The 27,865-nt window shown below is 43.7% G+C and overlaps 1 protein-coding gene across 2 annotated transcripts; it reads right to left on the bottom strand.

The window, feature by feature from the left end:
• Positions 1 to 1,505: 1,505 nt before the first annotated feature.
• SETX (senataxin) lies at positions 1,506 to 27,697 on the bottom strand. 2 transcript variants are annotated; one of them, XM_077189299.1, is made up of 26 exons: positions 27,589 to 27,697; positions 25,882 to 26,067; positions 24,632 to 24,812; positions 23,186 to 23,393; positions 22,906 to 23,015; positions 22,241 to 22,460; positions 21,980 to 22,099; positions 21,084 to 21,255; positions 20,414 to 20,504; positions 15,764 to 19,978; positions 14,848 to 14,947; positions 14,263 to 14,439; positions 13,424 to 13,653; positions 12,756 to 12,923; positions 12,489 to 12,645; positions 11,566 to 11,667; positions 11,036 to 11,148; positions 10,264 to 10,335; positions 9,846 to 9,995; positions 9,262 to 9,369; positions 8,395 to 8,582; positions 7,682 to 7,774; positions 6,940 to 7,104; positions 6,352 to 6,489; positions 3,938 to 4,025; positions 1,506 to 3,462 (listed from the first exon to the last, which is right to left on the bottom strand). In XM_077189299.1, exons 3-26 carry the CDS (start codon positions 24,809 to 24,811, stop codon positions 2,149 to 2,151), a joined length of 8,679 nt encoding a protein of 2,892 aa, XP_077045414.1. In that variant the 5' UTR covers position 24,812; positions 25,882 to 26,067; positions 27,589 to 27,697; the 3' UTR covers positions 1,506 to 2,148. The 2 variants fall into 2 exon arrangements, with proteins under 2 accessions (XP_077045414.1, XP_077045415.1); XM_077189300.1 differs by lacking the exons at positions 20,414 to 20,504; positions 21,980 to 22,099; positions 22,241 to 22,460; ... (3 more) ...; positions 25,882 to 26,067; positions 27,589 to 27,697 and having other exon boundaries at positions 21,084 to 21,221.
• Between the last annotated feature and the right edge of the window lie 168 nt (positions 27,698 to 27,865).

Consider the following 27,865-nt stretch of genomic DNA (forward strand, 5'->3'; position numbering starts at 1 on the left):
GCAAGTACTGCTCTCAGAACATGTTCTGAAATGCAGGCTAAGGAAGGAGGAAAACTGGAAGAAAAGTTTCACAGCAACATTCTTGTGACCAAATTGCTTTTGATAACCAGAAAAGCATTTCCTCATTAATTGTGTTGCCAGCTTCACTTTATTTACATCAAGACAGTCCAAATGGCTTCCACAGCCATGGGGTTTGCAGAGCAGCAGCCTCTTAATGTGCTAAGTACAAACAGCAGGCAGGGCAGCACAGCCCTGCCAACAGGAGCCAAGGGGCTTGGAAGATGACAGTTTTTAAATATTCCTATTAACATAAAGGGGAATAACACACAGGGTACAGAGTCTGTGATGGGGAGTGAGTGAAATGTCCAGTTTGTTAAGGTCAGAGTCACTCAGCAGAGTCACAAGGGTCACAGCAGCTGGAGAAGAGCACACAGGGCTGCCAGGAGGAGTCAGGGGTCACTGAAGGGTTCAGAATGCAACATAACAAATAACTAAAGGTGAACAATGCACAGATGCTGATCTCACCTCACAGGAATCTCCCAGATTCTCCCCATCACACTGAAACACTCAGTCCTGCACAGCACAAGGAGCTGGACAGGCCCAGGCAGCAATAAAAGCCTCCCCACACACCTCCAAGGCAGCTCCTACCAGTAAAGGAGATTTGCTCTGGGTGTGGATGCATTAGGGATGAGTTTTCCTGGCAATTGCAGCCTGAAGCAGCACCTGGTGCTGGGCAGAGTAAGGCACTGGTGTCTCCCTGAGCTGGGCCCTGCCTGGCAGAGGTCAAAGGACAAAGCTGGAATTATCCCTGCAATAACAAAAATGGAACTGAAGATGATGCCTAAAATCTGTGGCTCCCTTGCTCCATCAAAGCCACTGCCACAATGCTGTGACAAGGGACAGCAGCAGGACACTCCCTGCTCAGGCTGTCCCTGAACACACCTGGAGATGGCACAACCTGGCACCAAGGCTGCAGCTCCTCCATCCCTGAGCCCTGCACCCTCAGGTTATCTCCACACAAAACCCAGTGCACGTGAAACGCTGCTCTTCACCTCCTGAGACACACACAGGCTCCAGAAAACAGACACTGGTACTTCACAGCAACCCAAAGGAATTCTTAGTAGAAATAATTCCAGTTTTAGTGTGAAATGTTATGATGTGAGGAAGGTTTTCTTAAAAGTAATTTGGTTTTTTGGCCATCCACTTTTACTGGCTGCATGTTCTTCATCAGCACAGTGGAAAGAATCCAGCAGGAGCACCTAGAAAGATCTACCTGTCCTTTTCATCCCTGTCATCTCCACACATAGAAACTCAAGTGATATTACCAATAACTGTTAACTAGATTTTGGACCAAGATTCCACAGTGCTGTTGATTCCTCCTCACAAGTGGGACACAGTGGGACCAAACAGACCCCACAGGTTTTAATCTGCAGATGGTGTTGCCACTGCAACAAGACAGGGATTCCAACTGATAGAGCAGCAGCAAGAGCAAAACTCAAGGCACATTTGTATAAACAAAAACTCTTTTCTTCCTATAAAAACAGGCAATAAAATATACAAAATAAGTAGAATTCTCTCCATTCAACCAATGTACATCTGCCTCACTCTTCCCTGAGGCAGTAGTGGAGCACTACCAAGAACCACTGGTACCACATTTTCAACATTCAGTTTTGCTATGAAATAAATTAAGTAGTGAAAAGGGAAAAGAAGTCTGTCTTTTGGATTTTGGGGTTGGGTTCTTGGGTTTTGTTTTTGCTTTACTCTGGTTCTTCATAAAAAAATTACATCTCTAAGAAATTAGCATTTACACAAGAAAACAAGAAGCTATGTATTTGCCAAATATCTTAAAATAATTCTGTATACTGTACAAATATACACTGTTAAACATTTACAACCTCAGCTTCCTAGATGACTAAACCCACTGCTCTTCCAAGCAATGCAGCTACCCAACTTCTCTTTTCAAAACCTCAAAGGTACCATCTGTCAGGTATTAACTCCCTTCACAATTAGGGACAGGATGGGAAAGAGATCCTCTGATAGTAGTGGTATCAATAGATGGGAGTTCCAGCTGTGCTAAATAATTTAAAATACAGTCCTTGCTAGACAGAAATCTGGGAATAGATTTTCAGTAATGAGCCGATAGTGAAGTCAGTGAAAGAACTTTCTCCTCTTGGCAGAGCTTGATTCTGTGTTCTCTGGTGATTCCTGGGATGGTCTCCTGGACAAACCACGAGAGTCTTTGTTCCACTCAGTGCCACTGCTCTGACCTCCTTCCCTGGGGGCTCTGGAACCGCTTTTGGACACGGCTGCTCTGCGCTCACCCTCGTGCTGGGCTGAGGGAGGGGCTGGGGGCAGCACACTGCCCTGTCCTGCTGTCTGCTGGGCCTTCCTGGCACTCTCTGTTCTGCAAACCTGAGCCCTGGCAGCTGAGGACACGTGCAGGCCTTGCTGTGCTGCTGATCCTGGCGTGCTCTGGGCTGCCCGGTGGCTGCTCAAGGGCTGCTCCTTGCCTTTGGCTTCAGCTCGACTGGCCAGGCTGGCCAGCCTGGGGTCCCGGGGCTTCTCTGCAATGGCACCAAGGGCTGCAGCCCCCGAGGGGCTGGGGGCACTGCTGCCCCTCCTGGGATCTGCACATGGAGTCCCTGAGGGTGCAGGGGCACTGCTGCCCCTCCTGGGATCTGCACATGGAGTCCCTGAGGGTGCAGGGGCACTGCTGCCCCTCGTGGGATCTGCAGATGGAGTCCCTGAGGGTGCAGGGGCACTGCTGCTCCTGGAATCTGCAGCTCCAGCCCCAACAGATGTAGGGGCATTGACCCTCCTGGAATCTGCAGCTGGAGTCCCTGAGGGTGCTGGGGCACTGCTCCTCCTGGAATCCGCAGCTGGAGCCCCCATGGCTGCAGGGGCACTGACCCTCCTGGAATCTGCAGCTCCAGCCCCAACAGATGCAGGGGCACTGCCCCTCCTGGAATCTGCAGCTGGAGCCCCCATGACTGCAGGGGCATTGACCCTCCTGGAATCTGCAGCTGGAGCCCCCATGGCTGCAGGGGCACTGCCCCTCCTGGAATCTGCAGCTGGAGCCCCCATGGCTGCAGGAGCACTGCCCCTCCTGGAATCTGCAGCTGGAGCCCCAACAGATGCAGGGGCACTGCCCCTGCTGGAATCTGCAGCTGCAGTCCCTGCAGGCTGTGTGGGCCCTCGGCTTCCTTGGGGCATGGCATGGCCAGGGCCAGCAGCAACTTCCCGTGGGCTGTTCCCAGAATTTCCAGGCTCACTCCTCTTGCCACTGGAAGAAGCAGCCTGCACCACAGGAGATGTCATAGTCCCTCCTTTGGGTGGGGGCTGTCCTGGTGGCCTGAGCTTCAAAATCCTGAGAGCTTCTTTCTTGTAATTTTTTTCTGTTGTCCTAATAATGGCACCTCTTTTCTGAGCATCCTGAATCAAGTGATTCCAGTTTTCATCTCCCTTAAAAAAAAAAAAAAGAAAAAAAACCTGTTACCAGCAAGAAATCAACACAAATGGACAGAGGTGTCAGAGGATGTATAACCTCTTTAATCAAGGTACCTGACACAACTGTCATGGAAACCAATGCTATGTTCCTTCTGGAATGGAAGAATCTTATGTTTCAGGTGCAAAACAGCAACAGACACTCTGGCTGCTGTAACACAGGGAAGGCACTTTGAGCCATCAGAACTTCCAAAAATGACAAATTTCTCAATTTCTCAATTTCCAGGGGCTCCCCTCGGAGGCGCGGGGCTTTCGCGCCCCCTAGTGGCGAACTAACACAACCCCCTCCCGCCCTCGGGAACGCACAAAAACCAGAGACCCTGCAGGACACAAAATTCATTTTCTTGCACAGACTGGAGCAGTCTGAGGGTGCTGCTCGGTGCCCCAGCCCAGGGGTGGCTCACAGAGCCCTCTCCATCCCCACTGCACCTACCATGAGCGTCTGCAGCCGGCCCAGGATGAAGAGGCTGAACCGGGCTCGGGTGATGGTGACATTCAGGCGCTGGAGGCTCGCCAGAAACCTGAGTGACAAGACAAAAACTAAGCTCCTCAACTACTTCTTCCACAAGAAGGTTTAAAGGGTTAGGAGAAAAAAAGACATAAACTGAAATGTCACTGAAATTAACAGCAGCAGTTCCTGCCCAGACCCCGCGGCAGCAGCCCTGCCTTACGTGAAAGGCTGAGCATAAATTGTGTTTTCTTTCCTTCACCACTGATTCCTTGCAGGGAATTCCAGTTCTTTCCAGCTCTTGTCGTTGCTGTTTCCTTTCTTAGAGCAAATCCCCTCTTAATGCCAACCACTGCTCCTTAAACGTTCCTCAAAGTACTGAGGACATCAACCTCACTTCACCTATCAAGACTTTAAGCTTCTTTTTGACTCGAACTGAAACAGATTAATAATATTTGGCAGTATTAATGGGAAAACACCCTACTGAAATACTGAACACTGCACATGAATATTTTATTTTAAAGGTGACCTGCACTGGAAGAACATCAAGGCAGACTTTTGCTTTGTCATGCTTCAAGAGGGGAGAGTATATCCTTGCAGAAGTCTGGTTTTGCACTAGGAAAATTGCCTAGTGTGGTTTGAAGGGATCACAATCCAGGGTACTGGAACCTGAACAAATGCTGAGTGTACTCTTAAAAGTTGATTTCTGTTAGCTCTCATTTACCAGAGCTCAAAAAAAGGTTTGTGACACTAATATCAACTATTCCTTCTCTAATGAAAGAGCTTCCAAAATACACAGCTTATTCTTTACTAACAAAATCCACAATTCAAAAGTCCAACCTAATTTGAGCAGGTTCACTGTCAATGCCTGACTCTGTGGTCACTGAGACCTCATCTGCAGCAAATTCACAACCCTGCAGTGAAGACTGCAAAAACCACAGAGTCACCTCAAAAAATCTGGACAGTGCAGGAAATAAGAGAAGCAGAAGCAGACAGCTGAGTGGATCCAGCAGCACAGATGGAGTTCTCTAGGTCTTGAGAAATGACCAAGGGGAGACCTTGAAAGTCTACTAAATATTCCTGACAGCTTTTACAACTGAAAGACAAGAAGGTTATTTTCCCAGGAAGGAGGGGGAAAAAATCCATTGTTAATCCTTGGAGTTTTCTCCTCCCAGTTACTTTCAGAGTAAATTTAATGCTGGACTAGCAACCCTGGAGAGCAAAATCCTTCACTCAGGCTACAAGATCATAGGTAAGGGTGTGGCAAATATCCCATCACACCTTGCCAAGGGCACCTGACCCTGAAACAGAGATGTCCAAGGCAACAGCAGGTACAGCTGCTAAGGCACTGCACTGCCACAGCTTGGAATATATAAACCTTTATCTATTAATGTATGAACACAGTAAGCTGGGAAGTTCCTGCTGAAAGAGCAGACAGAGGTTAAATCTCATGTCAGCAAAAAGAACTGGCAGGTTCCAGCTGCCTTCCATTCCCAAACTCAATCAATCAGATTAAGAAGTCTTCAAAAGGCATTATTATTGTTTACCATAGGATTTGGATCCCTTCTCTTCCCAAAGTGGATCAGCACAATTAAAAGCCATTTTTCTTGCAGAGAATGAGTATCAGAGAAATATAAGCAGCTTAGTGAAACTTGTGTGTATAAAGATTTTTGTTTATGTGACCAGATTTTTCCTAGTTTAACTCAGAAGGCAGTGAACTCTCTCTGAGAAGGCATATTTCATATTTTCACTACCATTTTTTAAACTAAAATGATCCACAAGTTACAGAAATCAGCAACTGCTCTAAGTGCCTTGGGGGTAAACAGCACATTCAGTTTAGTTCCTTCTGTTTCAGACAGAAAAACCCATAAAATTAAGAAATCTGCAATCCTGAGTTAAGACTCACTGCTAATCTGCCCCTATTATTAGAAGACAAGCACCCTCATCTACAAATCCCAGACCCAAGTCTGCTACATCACATTCCAAGTGACATGCACAACTAATTAACAAGACTTTTACAGACATTACCAGGAAAATTGGTTTCATTTTGAGAACAGCATGCAGAAAGCTACAAGGTGTACCAAAAGCCACAAGAACAAGAACTGCTGCAGTAATAATGCAAAGAGCCAAGATCCCAAGGCCAACCCTGCCAAATCCAGGCAGTGGCAGGATAAGGGAGCTGTGCAAAAGGATCAGCACATAATACAGAGCACACAACCAGCGTTTCCCTGTCCCTCTTGCTCAGACCACGAGCGCTAATTCCTCCCCTGAGACACCCTTTACTCACTGCCTAGTAGAAGTAACTTGTTCTCTGTGACTTTCTAACCAGTCCTATTAAAAACATCATTTTCTCTGCAGCTTCCCTGGGACTGGGGCTGGAGATCCCTGCAGCCACATACCCAATGGATCCCTTGGTGCTGCTTGCCTGCAGCCGCGGCGGAGCGGAGCCCTCGGAGCTGTTTGCCCGCACGCAGGACACGATGATGCAATCCTTCTCCCGGCCCTGGAACGCGTCCACCGTGTCCACTTCTCCTGGGCTGGGGGGGAAACACAACTGAGCACACCCTGCTCATTCCCACTTGGGTTTTTAATGATTCAAATGGCCTAAACACTATCCTTAATGCTCACATGTGAAACCACCAGGGGTAAGTTTCTCATTCAGTACATGAGCCTACAGCTGAATTTACTTTTCTGAGATCAGCATCATTCTGAAAATCTGTTTGGGTCCACACAGCATAGAATTTGAAGTTCTTTTAAATCAGCTTTATTCAGAACAGCACTATAATCAAAGCATGTGGGTAATAACTAAGAATGGCACAGAGATCAAGACCATGCCTGTTTGAAGCAAAAGGGTTACACATCCCCTTTAAAGTGCAAATTCTAGCAGTACAAAAAGACATTGGAGACTTCTTACCATTATTAAGAGGATAAACAAAGGATTAATATGCAAGAGCCAAGGCCTGTTTGAAAGCTCATGGTTTCTTTACCTGTTATTCTTAAATGCACTGTCCAGTTGCTCCTGGATTTTCTTTTTCTGTGCACTGTAAGGGGTAATTATTCCAATGCGACGAAGGCCCAGATCCTTCCTCTTTTCTTTAATTGTTCTAATTAACTCCATCACCAGCTTCACTTCCCGAGGATTGCTGTAAGAGCTGCACAGGACAAAAAGGAAACATCACAGGAACACCTTTGAGGGATCTTTCTAATTGAATGCTTTGGCTCAGTTTGCTGGGGAATTCTGAGTTTTGAATTTTTGCAGCTGTTTTCACACAAAGGATCAAAGAACTTGGCAAGCAGACCCTGAGGAGGGGCTACTAAACCTGGGAAGTGCAGGCAGTGAAAAGTTGCACTTCCACATTCCCTCAGCACCTCCAGCTGTGCTCTCCTTACAGAGCTGGTGAGGGGAGGGCTAAGCCTGCCACCTCCTGGCATCTCCTCAGTGTGCACCTGGGAAAGGGAAGTCACTGATAAAATCAGGAATTCAAACTCTTACTGAAGTTAACAGAGACTGTAGGCATTTCCTGGCATCTAACAGTGAGTCAAACCAGGATTAAAACCAGTTTCAGATTTAAGAAAATCTGTTTTTTGTGAAATTAAATCTTATCAGCTGGAAAATGCAGTTCTAGCTACTTGATGCATATTGGAACAACAAAGGAAAGAACACAGCTCTTCTGTAGGCAATTAATTCTCAGAAAATCTAAACTGGCTGAATTAGAATGCAGGACTTACTCATTGTCTCGCTCCTCACGACCATCAGCTACATCAAAAATCAGGTAGGGCTGGAATGGCCATTCTGAAGAACATCTGTTCTCCTCTATTGCCCTGGAAATAATATTTTTATCACAAGGCAACCATACAACTAAGAAATTATACTCCATTTATTTACATCATGGTTATCAAACACAAGCAGCTCTCCAGGAAGAGAGGAGCTGGCCTAAAGTACCCTCAAAGGAAGTTTAGATTAGATATAAGGAAATTTTTTTCACAGAAAAGGACTGTAAAGCATTGGAGCAGACTGTCCAGGAAGTGAGAATCACTATTCCTGGAAGTGTTCAAAAATCATGTGGATTTGGCAGTGAGGACATGATTTAATGGTAGATATGGGTGACACGTGAGCCTGAGGGCACTAAAAGTCTTTTCCAACTTCAGCCATTTTATGATTGTAACTTTCTTTTCCTCCCCAGAATCCTTAACTTTTCCAGCCACCCAAATAGATTGAGGCCTAGAATGAACTCTCAGCACTCTGTATGCATAATTTTAAGGGATCCTATCTCACCTATCACACCCAGCACTAACAGAGATGGACTGCACATTTTCTCCCATTAACCATCTTTCCCCCTCCCACAACCTCAAGCATTTTTAGACTCACAAGAACACCCTGGCAGAACAAAAATTGCTTTGAAATGCCCTCTGCTCAGAAAGGAGAACAGAGAGCTACTCACTTGGCAGTTTTGAGAGTCCTGCCATACACATAGTTGGATGGGAAGAGGCAGATGTCTGGGTGCATCCTGTACTGCACTGTCAGCTGCACCACAGGCAGGCTGTGCAGCATGTTCCTCTGCACTTGCTCCTCCAGGTGCTTCTGCAGACGGGCCATCAGAGACTGGTCATAGCCATACTGCTGAGCTTTCTGCCAAGGGAGAACAGGACACTTCATCTGGGATCTCATTCCCCACCAGTTAAAGTGTTCTGGTGAATTTGAAAGTCAATTTGGTGCTTTAAACTTCTAAATCGCTGACAAAATGTCAACTGCTCGTGCTTCAGTTTTCTACATGTGTTGTCTTATTTCAGTAAAGGCCACCTACACAAATCTGAATTTTTGTGTCTAGTCTTTAGCAAGACAACTTCTCCTTGTGACTCACAACATTCTTCAACCATAATGAAAAGCAAGACTTTCCAGGTGGGATCTTGCTAAATAAACACACAACCTCTAGACAATTTATCCCTCTAAAGAAGCCACCCTGGTTTCCCTCCTTTCTTTACCAGGTGTTTAATAAAGCCCTCACTGTTGGAGACAAGGATGTGCTCCTATAAATTTATCCTTAAACACCTGTAGGGTCAGGAAGTCCCCATACAAACAAGAAGTCTTCATGCTCCTTAAGGAACAGGGTAGTGACTGAAGCTCCTAAAATGAGAAAACAGATCCTGCCACAACACAATATCCCTCACAAACCAAGTGTCCAGCTTAAAGTTTGGATTGCCCCATTGAAATGTATCTTTTTCCCACTCTTTGAATATTTCTTATAGATACTGTTTTTTAACCATATCCACTCTATGGCAAGAAAAAAGCAAAGAGCTTGAACACTTACTACTGATTTGACAGTAGGAGGGAGCTGTTTGGGATCTCCAACCAGGACAAGTTTATTACAGCGATGGATCAGTGGAATCAGTGTTTCCACCTCACAGGACTGCCCTGCCTTTTGGATATGCAAACAGGACAAAAGTAGAAGTTGTAAGCAAAGCAGGGAAGCAGTAAATTTCTTGTAACACAGCCAGAATAACTCAAATGCTTTGAGTCTTCTAAAAAACAATTTTAAAAAGAGGAAAAAGAAGGATTTTTCTCTAGTAAAAAAAACTACAAACAGATTTCTTTTGTTATTATATATGTAAAGTTCTCCAAACAGATATAAATACAACCAAACCATCTGGAAATCTCTAAAGCAAAAAACCATGGCTGAAGTGTGATTCTAAATAAAAGCTGTCTGCCATTACAGCACCAGACAAGTCAGGAAAAGAATCAATTAAAAGCTATTCTTTCTCCTCGTGGTCCTACTGCTGACAGGGCAGGCAACAAACAAATATTGCAGCAGCAGCCAAAGAGCCCCAGGGAGGCCAAGCAGAGCCCAGGGCAGGTGTGGAGGTGGCAGGGCTGCAGCTCCCACCCTGCACTGACCTCATCCACGATGACACAGCTGAAGGGATCGAGGCCCTGCCGGGAGAAGGCCGATTCCAGCAGGCTCCCCCCGCTGGTGCTCAGCGTGCAGCAGATGATGTCAGACTCCAGGATGATGTCTGCCTGCACTTTCTGGGAGTGCACACGGACCTTCAAGCACAGCAGGACACCCTGGTTAAAACTCAGCCTTAACTGCAGCAGTGAATGTTCCTGTTTGGGTTTTTCCCCAATATGCAGCCAGAGCACACCCAGATTTCACAGCTGCCTGTTCACAACTTCCTCAGCTTATGGCATTGATCCATTTACCCACTACTTTATAAATGCTCCCAGCTACATCAAAATCAAATTTCACCACAATTAAAGGACACAAGGTACAAAAATACATCAGCTGCAGTTTATTAGAGATAAATTCTCCTACCTCCTTTAGCTGAGAAGCAAGTTGTTGTCTCTCCTTTGCAAGTCTGCCAATTTCATCATTTAACATTTGGCTCTAGATGGGGGAAAAATTAAAAAGGAACCACCTTTAACATCACCCATTTCCCTCTCATATCCACCCTTTTCCCTCATATACCTTCTCCCCTCTCATGCCCTAATTAATTTCCTAAACAGTACACTTGCTCAGACAGACTTTTAGTATCAAATGGGTCTGAAGAAGCCAATCAGTTTCTTGGAAAGCTGTCACCATATTTAGGCATTGCAACACACAGTACCAGATCTTACATATTTGTGCAACTGAGAAATTGTTTACCACCAGAAATCTCTCCTTTGGCATAAATGCCAAATTCTTAGATAAAAAAATGAAAAACTTCAAGTGCGACACATACTCCAAAATCTCAGATCATGAGGTATCTCCCTGTGTTTTCAGTGAAACAAAAACAAAAGCTTTGAACATATAATCAATTTAAACCATTAAGATTTATAAATATGGTTCCATTAAAATCTAACTAGTGACAGAATCAAGTGAAGGCTACTGAATGATAGAGCAACAAGTGGCATGATCAACCAATGGAAAATACTGGCATAAATAAACAAAAAAATCCCTGATGTAAAGTTCTCCATTCCCTCTCATGGTGCTACCAACTTTTCCATTGCTTGAAAAAGTAGGTGAAGAAAGAGTGACATCAAAAACCAGAGTTGTTTTTGTGTTATGAACACAAAACCACAAAGAGGATTAAAACTTGTCTTGCTACCTCTCTCTTCTCACATCTGTGCATGGCACGCTCTCGAGAGAGCATGTCCAGCTTCTGATCCAGAGCTTCTTTCTTCTTCTGGATGTCCTGGTCACAGTCACCCGGCTTTCGTTCTGTAATAAACCAAAGGAGGAACAGAAAAGCTGTTACAGTAACTGCAGATTAGACAAATGCATTTTTTGCTGCATTTTCCCATTTTCTGTTCAAGTTTTATCTTGTACAATGATGACAATGAGAATTGCTTCCAACTGTAGCTCTCAAATGCTGCATTGCTTCAAAAATGATGCCTTTAACGTGTATGCAATGTAATTTATTAAAGAAAAAGGTCACTGCTGATTCTTTTCCTTTTCCTTAGATCCTGGCTCGTACATAAACTGCCACTTCCCCACTAGGACTGAGAAAAAAAACCAATGTTTTATGAAACACTATTTTAGAAAAATCTTCCTTCTTACAGGACACAATGCCATGTGGAAAACATCACCAAGCTCTTAGAGGAGAATGAAGAAAAGTCTGATTTCCATGTTACTTACTCATTCTGTGTTCAACTTGCTTATCCAGGCTGAATCCCCGCACTTCATTGTTGATTGATTTTTCAGGACCAAGTCGCACTAATTTGATATCACCACAATTTCCTGTTCACAAAATCAGAGTCAAAATACTCTTCAATTACTCCAACTGTCTCTATGCTTTGTAATGACAATTAAAAAAATATAAAACATCATGGATATCAAACAAGGCTTTTCTAATTATCTGGAGTTTTCAACACTTGACTTGTGTACTTAAATGCAGCTACAAAAAATTCTGTAATTCCAAATTCTAAAAACTAGAGATGTTGCCCACATTTTAGTGGTGGCTAACATTAAGAATGTTATTTTGAATTAATGAAACTTCCTCTTATTCTCAGGTTTATCTAAAACTTCCAGAATTCCTAACTTGGACCATGCTGAGTCCCATCAAGTAATGCAATTGGTAAGTCAATACCAAAATAACATTTGGTTACAAGGCAGATATTTTTCCCCTTGCCACAAACTAGATATCTTTAACAGAATTCATCCACTTTGTGTTAGTCACAAACTGGGAGGAGCAAAAATGGAAAGCTTAGACATGTCAAAATTTTCACCAGTCTGTTTCCCATGACCCACAAAGCCCAATTTTATTCAAAATAAAGGCAAGGGACTTGTGTTCAAATCCCCAAAGAGTATGAACTTAAACTAACAGCAAGAGGAGAGGGTCCATGTCTATACAAAACAAAGTGTGACTTTTTTAAAAAAACCTCACAATACACCTTTCAGAAAAGCACATTAAAGTTAACAATGTAAGAGGATGTAGCAGCCATGCTCTGCAAGAGGAAGAAGCTGCTCAGAGGAGCAAGCACAGTACATGATCAACTGCTTCAGTTCCTCCTCCAGGTTTTGCTCATTTAACATTAAAACAATTTAAAAACAAACCATACCCAAAGGCTCCTGTTTGTTTTGGCATTTTTCCTTAAATGCAATGATGATCTTTTTCATGAGTTCATCAACAGCAGCATTTGATGGTGCACACACTAGAAAACGGTTTGGCTTAATCTTGGAATTTTTTTTCCGAGCTGTTTTCTCATTCCTAGTGTTCTGCAGGTTAATTAACAACAAACAAGTTCCTTAGATTGTTTTCACCTGAGATTGAGAAGCCAGACTGTTCATTCATCTGAACCAAACCCCTGCACATGGCCATGACTTACTTCTCTCAGCACACGGGACAGGAGTCCTACAATAGTTTTTGATTTCCCTGTGCCAGGTGGTCCATGGATAAGGCAGATCTTGGGAAGTCCTGGGTGCTGCTTTACCATGGCATAAGCTGTCTCAATGGCTCTCTTCTGATCTTCATTGTATTCATTCATATATGAAACCTGAAGGGATAGAGCAAAAAATGATGAATTCATGTTGATCTCACCTTCCACATTAATTTTCTATACTTTCAGAATGTCCTCACCTCTCTAGCTAGAACTCAAAAGCTGGAAGGGCAGGGAAACTTTTGATTATAGGTTTGTTCTAGACACACACCCAATCCTCACCTGAGCTGTAACAAAGATTTGTTCACTCCCCACACTTTTATTTTACAATACCTTTTCCATTCTGTTTTATTCCTGAAAACTCCCCAGTAAGGGGAAAGAACACTGAAAGCAGTTTGAAGCTCACTATAACAATAGAGCACAAACACCTGAGCAAGTTCAGACTTTGTTCAGACTCATCTCCTCCACCCCAGCAGCCAACTCTGAAGAGGGCAGTGTCTCAGTGCTTTTGAAACATGGCTATTTTCTCTTGGTCCTCTCAAAAACCAAACCTGCAACACTCATGAGGCCCAAAAGCTTTTTCTGTTCACCCTGGCACTCCCAGCGGCACGACTTACAGCACTCCCTGATGCAACAGGCAGATCTCTGGGACAGAAGTCATTGTAACTTGGATTTATGATGGGTCTAAGCAGGGGGCTCCTGCTCAGCAGCAGGAGACCTTTGAACTTTCTGTGTGTGGTCACCAGGGAGCCAACCACCACACACTTCACTTGCTTATGGATGAAGAATGACAAATTGCCTTGGGTTTGCACAGTAAGATGACAGGCAGTCTGCTGCTCTTTTTGTCCTGTTAATGAAGAACAAAAAAACAAGTTGTTAATTCAAAAACTGTCCAAATCATTAACTGAAAGATACTCCAGTAACTTACTCAATGAATTCACCAGAACAAGATGCTGTCTTCTGCTAGGGAACCAACAATGAATTCTTGCAAAATCCCAACACTTCCCCACCCCACCAAAAAAAAAAAAAAAAAAAATCAAACAAAAAGCCAGTGCTCTGTACAACTACTCAGATCCCTGCTTTAATAAGGCAGGTTCTGGGTACTTGGAAATCCTGGTAACCCAAAGTTTCAATTCCCAAAGACACTGACAATTTTACACTGAGAGATCACAGAAGTTCATGGCATTTCCTATCTCCTGGCAATAGCATCCTAAAGATGAGTGCAGAGCATTTACTCATCATTTTCAAGTTCTAGAAAAATGATGGACAGCAGGGCTGCAGCTTCAGTTCCTGATTTTCACAAAGCTTCTAGCATGGAACAGACTTGCTAAAGAGGAAAAACAATTCCATTTTCTCTGAGGCCAGTGCTACATTACAATTAGCAACAGCCAGCTATGAAGAAGCATTTTATGGCACCAAAAAGGACCCCATTTTTATTTCCAGCCCTGATACTCACTATTTGCACAGCCAGATGAACGAGCAAAACGTGTCACAAGGCCAACATGATTCACTGTGTGGTACTCCATCCCACTTTCTTCCCCAAAAGTGTCCTTCTCCTTGTGGACCTTCAACAGGATTAAGTCATCCTCCTTTGGGTGAAGCTGCCTTGCCAAATCACTCTCTCGTAGATGAGCTGTCCAAAAGACAAATTAAAATCACAAGGTTGAAAAGAAAATGGTTACATTTTCTACATGACTGCAGAATTACTGTTAACTTTTTAAAGCTGTTAAAGGCTATAGCAAAAGATTATTGTGAAAATTTTAACTCCATCCTACACTCTTAAGACTGAGAACAGCACTGTATAAAAACAGAGCAAGTCAAGGACAACTTTATCAAAACAAAAAAAAATCCTAGATGAGAGAGATGGAAGGCACAAACTCCCTGTAAAATACATGGTTCTCTTACATTCATTCTATAGAAGAGCAAAGTTGAAATCCTTTCTATATTTAAAGCAAACACAAAAAACTCTGCCTCTAACTACCAGCTCATTATAATGCATCATCTACTTGAAAATCAGATTTAGGAAAAAAACAACCCTCACCTGTAAAATGTGCTGTATTCATGTCAGCAGAAAAGTTCTCTAAGTAGAAGTAATAACCTTTCTCTCTTACTTTCTGGTTTTCTACCCATTCTTGTGCCAGCTACATGTTGAAAAGGAAACAATAATACTTTGAAGGGTTTAGTGTATCAGAAGAAAAGCTTACCATGACTCAAAGGGCAAATAAATGAAATAAAACTATAAGACTGTCAAGTAGATATATCAAGAGTCTTACTAATTTCTTTTCTTTCACATAAGCAAACTCATTACATATAAAAACACAGGGCAAACAAAAGTTCTTCCTTGCCACTCACCCATTTCATGTATTTAAACTTCTTCACAACTACTCTGAGTCTTCCCTCACTGCATTTTCACCTTAAAATACCAGTATTAACCTGGCATTGGCTTTATTTTCTACCCTATTTCTATAGAAGAAGTGATGCAATGACTGAACTTGAAAGCATTCAGACATTAATTGAAGAAATACTGGTTTTTTTCACTATTAAGCTATAAACCAACAAAGACTGGGAAAAATACTTCCTGGATTAACCTTCCCTCTCATGTAAGTTCTCAACAGAGACCAAAACCAGGTTTTCATCCTCTGTCATTGAAAGATCTGTTTCTTAAAGACTTCTGTTTTGAGATTTATACACTACAGAGAGAGGAACCACGTTCTTTGCCACTCCTTTTATTGTGGATGTGCACCAGGAAAAAAGAAACACTTCACTGATTTGAATAACTCTGGTCATCCCCAATCTTAAACACAGCTGTTTGGATTATCTACCCCAAATTGTTCCTCTATTCTGATCTCTATCTGAATGTTTTCAAAGGTAAATAGAGGACATAAACCAGGTTTTAATCTCTTGGTAAAATTTATCAGTGCTGATGAAACCAAACCAAAAAGCAGAAAGCTACTTACTGTTTCAAAGGCGTTGAGCATCATCAAGGGAAAAAATGTGTCAAAATACTCATTGTAGCCCTGAAAATGAGGAGGAACAGCAGCTACTATGGTCTGCAGAAGATGATTTGGAGTTCCAAAGTAGCTGAAGTTTTCAAACATTTCACAAGTCCACTTTAGGACTTGGTTAACAAAAATGCTGTAATCGCGCTGCTGACCAAGAAAAGAGGAGGAGGTTTCTCGGCCAGGCCCTCTGGAAATATTTGAAGCATTGTCATAGTGTTTATTTTGTGACTGGAGAACATTACTGGAACTGAGGGGTTGGAAACTTGGAGATTTGCAGGTTGGATTTCCTGCTGGTGCAGGTTTGGGATACAGTGGTGGCCTGACCACCGCCAGTTTGGCCGCGTTCACTTTGCTTTTTGAAGGTGGGGGAAACTTTCTGCCATCTTCCAGATCTTTGCTGAAAGCTGCGTTCCGTGAGGAACTTGCGGAGCTGAAAATTTTGGTAGTGGAAGGCTTTGGTATTTTAGGTGGTGGGAGAGCAGGTTTGGCAAACACGTGATCTGCCCCTGGGCTGGTGGTTGGGTGTTTACTGCAGTACTCTCCAGGTTTCTCCACCTGTTCCATGCAGTCTTTGTCCTTACATTTCACAACAGCTGAGACTCCATTCTGCTGAAGGCTTTCATCAACATCCATTTCCTCTGGGGTCTTAGCACCTAGAGCAGCATCTGGAACACTTTCCTCCTGAGAACATAACTCCATATCCACAGGATCTAACTGAGTTAAAAACAGATTATCATCGCCTTCATCACTGCTTTCATCTGATTTACACCCATTTTGCTTTAAAGGTTTCATCTCACACTCAGGCAGGACAGTGCAACCTTTTCCTGAAGACTCATCTTTATCACCTTCAAGTGCAGTGGAAGAGAGACTTGAATCCATAGGGACAGGAGGAACCACAACACTGTTACCCTCCCATTTGCTGTTCCAGTCTGAAGAACGAGGCATTTTAGAGGCATTTGCCACCTCCTCCACAGAGAGGCTCTCAAATTTTCTCTCACTGGCAGAAGGACAAGCAGCCTCTTCTCTTTTTTTCTCCCTTTGGTTTTCAACAGATTCTTTAATAGCTGCCAGTTCAAGACTTTGAGGCTTTTGTTCCACAGGTTTTGCACACATTTTGGTAACTTTGTTTCTACTCTCCGAACTTCCTGCAGATTTTTTCACACTTCTTTTGGGCCTTAAATACTGCCGGTCTTGGCAGGCCAGCAGCTTTTTGTTACCTTTCACAGACAAACGCTGAGCCTCGATCTGTTTGGTTCTCTTTTTCTGTGTGACTCCAATCCTGCCTGCGGCTTTGCCGTGGCTGCGCAGCAGAGCCAGGCTCTCCAGGGAGGGCTGGGACAAGTCGAAGGCCTTGCGGGGACCCTTCTTAAGGCCAAGCTTTTCTGCAGTTGATGCTGGAGCAGGGCTCTGCCGGACCTTCCTTGGAGGAACCACAGCAGGCATCAACCTGCCGTGCTGAGAGCGTTCTGTTGTGCTGGGGAGCGGTGTTTTATTTTTGGCTGTTTTAACAACGGGAGGTTTTTTAGGACTTCTCTGAACAGCCAGTGCTGATTTACATTTTGCTGTGGTCTTCAGTGGGCTTGTGCTCTTTTTCTTCTGGGCCAACTTTGAAGCTAATGAGATGGGAGATGTAGATGCTGTGGGTTCAGGCACTTTTGAGTCCAGGGTGAAGCCTTTAGCAGTATCTTTGTCTGCACATTTCTCCAGTTGACCTTTTGCCTCTTCCTTGCCAACTGATTCTTCCAAGGTTGAATCAGTCGCTTCTTTGGTATCACCAGCTTCTTTCTGATAAGAAGTATCTTCTGTCTGCTTTTCTATTGAGCTTGCTGCCTCTTCCATGGCATCATCACTAAAGTAAGGCACATCATAGCCCCAGTCATTTAAGTTATCATTCTGGCAGTCATCTGCATTACTTGTCTCAGGTGCTGGTGAAACACGATCTTGTTTATACTCCTGAGTTGCTTCCACAGCATACGCTTGAGTGTCTTGCCAAGCTGAAAAAACCTCATCTTCTGTTTCAAATTCAAAGTACTGAGACTCACAGTCATCCAGTAACAGGGGAGAGCCTGGAGACTTGGATTCTCTTTTAGTGTCACTATCAGAAGTGCTGCTGGAAGTTGAAGATGGCTCCACACACACATTTTCATTCTTGGTTTTTGCTTCCTCCTTCTCAGCCACACCTTTTTCTTCATCAGAAGAGTCTGAAATTACAATGACTTGATTGCTAGGGCGATCATCACCACTGGGACACTTGGTACTTTGGCCCTCGTTGGAAGATCTTACAGAACCTTTCACTTTCCTTTTAATATCAGACACATTGTGGCACACTGAGCTTTCCTGGTTGGATGCAATGGGAAAATTAAGACTTTTGGCATAAGCAGCTAAAGATAAATTACTGAGTTCTCTATCAACCTGGGAGTCCGATAAATCATCATCTTTAGAAACCATCTCCACAAAATTCTCCTCTTTCTTCCCCGCTGAACTGTTTTCCCTCCTGAAATATTCTGAAAACTCAAACAACCTGTCACTTGATTCATGCTTCACTGACAGTGGCCTGATCACATCCCTCTTGTTTTCAGAGCTAAATGGAAAATAACCACATGCTGAAATTTTATCCCTACAAGAGGTCTCCGAAAATTGATTTTTGCAGTCATATTTATCTGAATCATTTAAATTAGGCTGCTCCTGGTTTGAAGTTTGCACGTTAGTGCTCCTCTTAAAGAAAGACAGCGGCGATGGACCTGATTTTTCTTCTGTTGATACCTTTTTCAGCGAGGTGTCATTATGCCCTAAAAGCAAACTACTGTTATCTTCCTTCCCCTGCATGCCAGCTTCATTTCTAGAGGAGTTAGAGGAATCCAGTGATGCTTCCTTGGACACCTGTTTAGTGGGGACCAGTTTGGACTGGAACACACTGTTTGCACTTGCCTCTTGCATACTTTTGCAACTCCTTGAAGATGGAGAATCAAGATGAGTGTGAGCAGACAGATACGGTGGTGTTTTAGAAGTGAAGCACAAAGCAGAATCCAAGTCTCTGCCTCTCCTGAAATCCGAATGCTCGGTATTTGAATTGAAGCACTGATCGTCCGTATTGCACTTCCTTGCCACAAGATCAGAGCTCCTATTTTCCTGAACTTTCCCACTTACTTTTGTTGCCAAAGAGTTCTGTGGGAAGACAAACTCCTGACCTGTCAAGTCATTAGACTCTTTTTTAATACTCATCAAGAGGCCTTCTGTGGATGTGCAAGATGTTGAACTTCTACATGCATCTCTACATTCCTCTTCCCAGGCATTCTTTCTCCTATGGAAAGGGTTCTCTTGACAATCTCTGCCTTCCTTTGACACAACAAATGGTGAACAAAGGTCCCTCCTCTCATGTCCACTCGTCTTGTATCCATCATCACACACATTCCTCTCGTGCTTTGTAGAGACACTCGGCAAAGCTGTTGAGCTTGAACTGCTCCCTGCAGCCAAAGAGGTGCTCAGTGCTTTGCCCTTTATACTCCTTATAACTTGCTTTAAACACATTTGCAGCTCCTGGGTTTCCTGGCTGCTCAGCTGCCAGCCCACAGCTCGATTTCCCCTCAGGAGGAGGTTGAGTTTGTCCAGGTACTGCTTGCAGAGGGCGTGCTGGCCGATCTGGTAGCCCTCCTTGAGCAGGCTGCGGATGAGCTGCACGCAGGCGTGCTGCACCGAGCTGGGGGCCTGCAAGGAGCCGGCGGCCGAGCCCTTGGCAAACAGCCCCGGAGCCTTCTCGCTGCACCGAGTGAAGGCCCTGCTTGGGAGCGTGGCACACCTCACCACCGCCTCCACCCACTCCTGGGAGCTGATCCACAGCAAATGCAGGCACTTCTTGCTTCTGTGCAGCTCAACAATGGACACCAGGATGAGGAGGAAGAACTCGGAGATTTTGTCGCACTCCTGGAATCTTTCGATCAGGATTTCTTTGATTTCTGAGCAGAGGTAGTGGATGACCTCTACTATATAGGCTACACCCAAGTCCTTGAGATCCATGAGGGACTGAACAAAAGGGATGAACCAGAGGAATGTGCTGTGGTGGACACGCATGTCTCTGCCAATGTCAGACTGGAGCATGTTAGCCAGGGTCTGCATGTCTTCATACATGTTGGGGCAGTACTCTGGGCAAATGGCAGCCTTCCAGCCAGTGTCCTGAAAAATACATTCACCACACAACAGCCTCAGTGATATGCACAGTTTAATGTGGCAGCTTTCTTGTAGCCAAGCTTTTTTGTTACTTCCTTTCGTATATTTATTCATTAAACAGTAACAGCTCTTACATCCCAATGTAAGTCATTAAAAGACGCAAAAAATAAAGAGCACACAGATCTAATTTCCTAAAACATTACCTGTAAAATTGGTGTGAAGTAGTAGTTCCTTTAAAAATCATTGTGAACTATTCAAAGACATCATGCTGACATAATTTAACCTCAGATAATCAAAAACACATGGAAAGCCTTTAAAAGGCACTTCATAAATACAATACATTGACACCAAGAGATGACCACACTTGGAAACGTTTTTGTTGGAAATGTAATTCAGTGACCCCAGTTCAAAGAAAAGGAATATAAACTACTGGTTTAATACCTTTTGAGGCTTTTCTGTGTTATAATTATACACAATCTGACTGCAAGACATCATATCATCACCATAGTCTGATTCTGGTTCAGCTTTTGTCCTGAAAAGAAACACAGATTACTACAGCCTCACACAATTAAAACCCTGAGAAACTCAGGACAGATGTTGCTTTTCAGATACCAAGTGAGCATTAGAACTTGTCAGTGATAAAACACACCAGTGAAAAGGAACCATATTTAAAAGTGTAGAGCTTGTTTTATCCAGCTTGTAAGAGGTGGGGGAAGTGACTGTCTCAGGAAAAAGCTTTCTACTGAGTCATGGATTTGCCTATGTAGAACAAATGCCCAGAATGCCATCTACTGAAAATTCAGGAATAACCATAAATTTACCAAACCTCGAACATGGCAATTTTCATTAACCTTCAGTGCAAGTTGGTTGTAGCACTAAATAAGCACAGAACAGTTCACAGTCTTCCCAACTCAGGAAAAAAAATACTGATGAGTTTAACAGACACACCAGAGTTACCAAAGAGAAGTGAGCATAGATTTTTTTGAAGGAACATCACAATTCTAGGGGACCTATTTCAACTTTTCTTTGCTTGAAGTTGGAAAGATGATATTTTTTAAATTGCCACCTCCCTCCCCCAACACAAATTACAGCAGCCCTGACAAGAACTGACCTCATAAAACTACTGCGGATATTTTTGATTTCGTTGTTGTAGCTGACACTGTTGATGATGGTTTGAAAGGCTTGGACAGGATCAATCAGCTGACCCCAAACTTTAGACCCAAGCTGATCCAAAATAACCATGAAACAGTGTAGGGCAGGCCAGAAGGGGTCAGTGGAATCATCTGAAAAACAACAGGAGCATGGAGAGGGTTGGACATCCTTAGGATAAGCAGAAATTGAAAGAGCTGGTTCTCATTGATTTTTCTAAAATATCAATAGAAAAGTATTCTAGTAAGTTGCAATTGTACTTTTTACTGGAAAAAGAATTTAAAAAGTCAAACTCCCTCATTTGTACAGAGACACTGCTCCTTATGCAGTCTGAAATCAACAGGAGCCTGGATGCCTATTATTAATATTAAATAATACTGATATTTCCCCACTCTGTGAAACTGATTCTTTCACACTGGTTTTTGCAGGGGTGTGCTAAGAAGTGCACAACTTATACAGTTATTTATACCTTCACTTACACAGCTAATTTATACTTCACATTTATACTAGAAGCAATTGGTTCTTTCAAGGGTGTTCTTACTCCCTCATGTAAGAAAATATCATCTCAATAAACACGAATTTTATAAAAATTTGCTCATTTAAGAGGCAATCCTGGTCTTGAGGTCACAAGGCCATACCCAGACTAAGCCAGATTTAGCAAAAGCACCACCATCCCTTCTCCACTCCAGACTTTGGATGTCATGTTTCAGTATTTGTCAGTATTGCCCAAATACTGCACCTTTCAAAAGGTAAACAGGCCTCAGGTAAAATTACCTCTACTAAAAACCTAACAAGGAATTTCCTAAAGATGAAAAATGAGCTATGAACTGTCTTAATCTCAGTATCAAAACTAGTTACCAGCTGCTTCTTTCTCCATAGTGTGAAGTATAGACTGCATGAAATCATTTTGTTTGTCTGGGCCCAGTAACAGAGAGTCCATAGCTTGTTCTTCCAGCACTGACAGCAACATGCAAATTCCTGCAGAAGAAAAAAACAGAAGCAACCTGTCTATATATTTGAAAAAATACACAGCACCTATGGATTTGTACAGCTCTGACTTGAGAGAACTGCTTACAAATGGGAAACTACACAAACTCATTTCTGATCATAAATACTCACCCAGCCAATAGTTCTTGTAGTTGGCTGTGTCATACAAATGAGCTGGCAGAAGGATGAGTTTACCCTTTTCAAACATTGAAGAGCTGTAAATATCTGGGTTCTCAAAAAGCCCCAACTCAATAACTCTGAACAAACAAGTCAGCACTTCCTCTAAGTCGTAGTAATCATCCCTGTCAACTTTCCCTAAATTCCTTGCTGTTAGGATGGCCCACCGACGAATCTAAGGATTGAAACAAATAGTTACATGGTAATAAAAAGAACAAATAAACTCTGTAAGAGGAAGCACTGCTATTACAAATGGGACAAAGGCATATTTTTACTAATAGAATAATTAAAAATAGCTCTTCAAAATAACTTTAGAAACAGGCTTGCTATATCTACAAGATGATGTTGGTGACAAGGAAGCTAAAATTCAGGGTAATACCTATGAAGAAAATTCTTTGGGGTTTAAGTGTAACAGTTAGTTTGTACTAATTTTATGTTATTTACATGTAACTGACCAAGATATTCTACTGAGAGAACTGCAATACTGTAACAGAGGTCAAGTTTTATTTACAGATAAATGCACCATACACTTTCTAAAATCATGCAAGACAGTATTCAATCCCTTCAGAATTAACATGTGCACATAACCAGGATTTAGCAGAACAGAAAAAGGAACTTACCACCTCATTTGGGTGTACCAAAAAGAGATAAATTCCTGGGTATTTCTCAAAGACCTGAAAGGAGTCTTGACTTAGTTCCATTCTGCAGAGCACTTCTACACACAGCTCACCTAGAAGGGTAAGATAGTACAGTAAGCACTCATTTACAGGCCCACAAAAAAAGTGTATTTAGTATCAAAATAAATCATACATTATTCCTCTGGTTTAAGTCCTGTTCATTTTCACCTCCTGCAGTGGAACACCACCACTCCCTTCCACAGGGTAATGATCAGGTACTTACTGACTTTCTCATGCAGCAGCAGGTAAGGGTATTTCAGGATCTCCAGCAGGGGCACTCGCAGGTTGTTCTCAAAATTTGGGCCCACATAACCAGACAGAGGTGTCTCCCCATGCTCATCAACCAGGAACAGCTCATCTTCTCCTGTTTCCTCATTCATGGATTTCTCTATGTGGGCAACCAGGCGGGAGGTTTCCAAGTCCCACAGGTCCTGTTCAGTGGGGCAAAACAACAATCAAAGTGTAGTTGTGAAGAAAGTGATTAGGGATGTTTATTACCACATCCAGATAATTAATGACATGTTCAAAAATTGAAATTTCATTTTGAAAAGTTTCTTTCTACGCGTGGTCCAAAATAATAAAGCTTTGAAACAGAATTCAACTACACAAAGCACAAATATCTCACCCTAAAGTTGAGACTGTAGTCATTTTTAAAAGAACAGCCTTCAAATCAGATGCAATTTCATAATTCTGTTAAATATTCATATTCATTTCAATACTTATTTTAGTCACAAAACGTTGTTCCACTGGCCAATATACAGAAAGACACGATACAGGAAAAGATCATCTTCAGGAAGATAGGAAAAGCCATTATAAAATCTTGCCTTCTTACAGATTTTGCAATTTGTGGAAGGAAAAGAATATAAATAATGCAAAGAGACTGACTGATTTGCTGGATATTTGTAGGAATTCACCCACTTAACTTACTCATCTTAAGTAACTGCTCCAAACCTCAATTAGACACCAAGTTTATTCACTGCAGTAAAAGGACACAAAAAGGAACTTGCAGTAGGTCCAGACACTTCTCTTATTTCCAGTCACATGGAATTGCACTCCAGAGCAATCTAGCTGACCAATCTAAAGAGCAACCTTTTAGACTATGACCCATTAGCTAAAAATGTGCATTTTACATACACGGAAGGGAAATAAGCTAATAATATAATAAATATTATAAAAAGCTTTCCTAAATTATAAAGTTGTATACTACTAAGAGAGGACTACAAAAGAGGTTTAAATTTTTTTGGTTAATTGCACAGTCTTGCAAGGTCTGATCTCTGAAATTCAAACATAAGAGAAAACTACAAAGTGAAGTGAAGTGAAAGAGAAGTGAAAGCAAACAAAAACAGGAACAAACCAACAAGTGAAGAGAAACCAGCGGGAAAGAGAAAACGCAGTGAAGAAATGAGCTGTGAGTCTGGCAGATGTTCTTTGTTTCAGATGACAAACCATCAACAGCATGAAAGATGTCCAAGCCATGGTGTCTAGTCAGCAACTTAAAACTACTGGTTTAGTTCTTGCTAATTTGAATATATGCAAAACAAGAGGATCTCTGTTTTACAATCACCAGTTTGCAACTCCATATGAAAAAAGCAGACAGTTAAAAAGCAACACAATCTACTCCCAAAACCCCACAACCCTCCCCTTACACTGAGGCTTCTTAATTAATCACCTCATGCAATCTTGGACATTCTTCCCTTGCTTTGTGATACTCAACCACACACTCCAGGCAGTAACAGAGGTCATCATTGGAGCCTTCAAAATCTTCCTGGGACAGCCTTTGAGCAGCATAGTGCTTCAGGAACTCGGTGGTGTCAGCACCACTCTGTGTGCACCATCGGCATGTGCTCATTCTGGGGGGGGCAAAAAAAAGCAGCAATTAAAGCCCAAAGCCTTCAAGTGGCAAAATATTCCCTTTCAGCCACAAGAATTTTCAAGTGTGGGGAGCGTCAGGATTTCAGTTACTCATTAGCAGTTTGCATGCAGGTGTTCTTACAACATCCAGGTGCATGCAATTAAACCGATTAAAGCAATTAAAGGGACATCGCACAACAAATGCCTGTGGAAGGACCAGCACACAGTAAAAGTAAAGCAAATGTGCAAACTAGGAAAGAAAAGGGTTAAAACTCATTTTATATTAAAAAAAAAATAAAAAAAACCTCCTTACCTGCACATTGCATGATTTGCAGAACTACAATGCAAAGCTCTTTACATTAGTTTACTGGTGTCTCTGGAATCTAGGTCTAGAGTTTAATTAGCTTCTTTCCTTAATCTCCTACTAAAATTTATAGGTCAACAAATCCCTGTTGTCACAAGCAGAGGATATTTAAGCAGAACTTTCCTGTCTTTGTTATTTTTATAGACAGAGTGCTAAAATTCTCACCACAGATTGCTTTCCTCTAAAAACAAAAATTCTTCACTAAGCAGCAATGGAGTCACCTGAGATCCTGCTAGCCTGAAGAATTCCACAGAACACTGGAATCACAGAATGGTTTGGGTTGGAAAGGGCCATTTCATTCCACCCCCTGCCATGGGCAGGGACACCTTCCACTGTCCCAGGCTGCTTCAAGCACTTTGGACACTTCCAGGGATCCAGAGGCAGCCACAGCTTCTCTGGGCACTCTGTGCCAAGGTCTCAGCACCCTCACAGGGAAAAACTTTCCCCTAATACTCAATCTAACCCTGCCCTCTGTCAGTTTGAATCACTCCCCCTTGTCCTACCACTACAGCTCCTTTCCAGTTTCCTTTTAAGCCCCTTCAGATAATGGAAGGCTGCAAAAGCATGAACTCTTGAACCAACCATACTAAAAGAAAGGTGGTTACTACTTCTTTTATTCAGCATAAAAAAGCAGATAAAGCCAAGCCATAAGTTTCCTCATACATACACATATACTGGGAAAACCCAACAATTGTGGCATTTACCTTTGAAAAAAGCAGCTATTTGCTGTGCAGGTGTGCCAGATCACATGGTGGGAAGGAGAACAGCGCTGCCCTGCAGCCAGGGAAGGGGCTGAGCCCTTCAGCCATACACGTCCTGAGTGCAGAGGGCAGAGCCGTATCCTCAGCAATCCACCCCTGGTGACCAAGTGCCGGTGGTGTTTCAAAGATCTAGAGCAAAACAGAAATCAAACCACTGAATCACACAATCAGCCCGCCTGGAAAAGGCCTCTGAGATCACCGAATCCAAGCTGGGACCAAACACCACCTTGTATCACCCAGAGCACAGCACTGAGTGCCACATCCAGCTGAACCTCCAGGGATGGTGATCCCACCACCGCCCTGGGCAGCCCATTCCAATGCTCAAATATTTAAGAACTCTTTCAGTGAAGGAATTCCTCCTGATGCCCAGCCTGAAGCTCCCCGGACACTGCTTGAGGCTCTGTCCACTCCTTCCACTCACCAGCTGAGAGAAGAGGCCAACCCTCACCTGATAGAACCTTTTTCCAGGCGGGAATGACTCCACAACCAAAGGTTGTAAAGTAGGCACATATTTTATTCAGCGCTGGACACAGGGGGGAGAGTATCTTCCCAAATCCTTTGTGCCCCAACATTCACAGATCCTCTATTTATTCACAAAAAATCATGCATATTCTATAACGCCTATACATATTCAGTATCTATCCCCGCCCATTTTCCACCATGGTATGGAAATTAGCTGTGGCTGCGCAGTTTATTCTTCTCATTGAGTCGGTGGTCTTTAAATGAGTCCGGGGGTCTGACAAGATGAAGGCTCAAAACCTTCATAGTTGTTAAACTTTCGAACTCGAGTGTTTTTGCATCGAATTTTCTGGCAAGCTCTGCAGTTTTTATGAGGGACTTCTTATTTGCCCCTCTTATTTTTCCGCTCAGCAGAATTTTATAGGTAACAGGTATCCTTCGGAGGGTCCCCTATCTCAGTCCCATATGAGTAGAATAACGAATACCATATATTCACAAAGACATTGCCTAAACTATCCTAAATTCCCTATTAACCCTTAAATCCCTTGTTTCAGTAGATCAGCAGAAATCAGTTCAGCTCACACTCAAGAACTGCTTCGGTATTTAGGTTAACAGTTGCATTAATGCATTTCACGAAGCAGTAAGTACGATTTGCAAGATTTCCCTTCTGTCATTCAAATGCGGATGTTTGCCTGGCTTTTCACTCGTAAAAGCCGTAAATATTTACCTGTGCCCGTTAAGCGAGGGAATCGCTGCACGGAGCGTGGGCGGGCACCGAGCTGCGAGCAGCGCCGTGCCCTGAACGCTGCCCCCGACAGCCCGCACCGCTGCGGAGCCTCGGTACCCGCGCACGGAGCGCCCGAGCACCGAAATCTCTTTCAGTTTCGCCTTTGGAGCCGCCACAACCGCCTCGGTGTCGGTGCTGGTCCCGTCACAACCCCAACCCAAACCCCAATCCCTGGAGCGCCCCAGCAGCACCACCCGAGCGCCTCCCTCGTCTCGGCCGCCCTGCCCGGTGCCCTCCGTCCCTTCCCGCCAAGCGGGACCCGGCCCGCCCTGAGGCGGCGTGAGGGACCGACACAAAAGGGCGTCCCGGCAGGAGTGCGGGCTCCGCGCCGGCGCGGCACCAGCTCCAAGGCGGAGCGGGCCGAGAGGACGCTCCCTGCTGTGCTCATGGCTCGCTCCGCTCACCTCACGCCGCTCCCCTCGGTCCGCCCGGCCCGGCCCGGCCCGGCCCTCCCGGCGCTGCCGCTGCCGCCCTGAGGCCGCGGCGCTGCCCGCGCTTCCGGACGCGGCCGGATGTGGGCGCTCGCTGCCTCCCGCGGGAGGAGCCTTAAAGGGACAGCGCGGCCCCAGAGACGGCGGGCGGGGAAACTGAGGCACGGGGGTGGGCTGGGTTATAGCCCGGGCACCGCCTCAGGGATGGAGGCGGATGGGTCTGAGCGGGGTTACAGCCCAGGCACCGCCT

The sequence above is a fragment of the Agelaius phoeniceus genome, chromosome 21, assembly GCF_051311805.1.
Source record: "Agelaius phoeniceus isolate bAgePho1 chromosome 21, bAgePho1.hap1, whole genome shotgun sequence".
NCBI classification, from domain to species: Eukaryota; Metazoa; Chordata; class Aves; order Passeriformes; family Icteridae; genus Agelaius; species Agelaius phoeniceus.

Bases quoted from the DNA above. Each gene is read 5' to 3' on its own strand.
- SETX (XM_077189299.1), bottom strand. From the start codon at position 24,811: ATGAGCACATGCCGATGGTGCACACAGAGTGGTGCTGACACCACCGAG. The intron at 7,775-8,394 runs GTGAGTAGCTCT...TATTATTTCCAG, and splicing joins AGGACTCTCAAAACTGCCAA to GGCAATAGAGGAGAACAGAT. The intron at 6,490-6,939 runs GTAAAGAAACCA...TTTCCCCCCCAG, and splicing joins AGTGCATTTAAGAATAACAG to CCCAGGAGAAGTGGACACGG.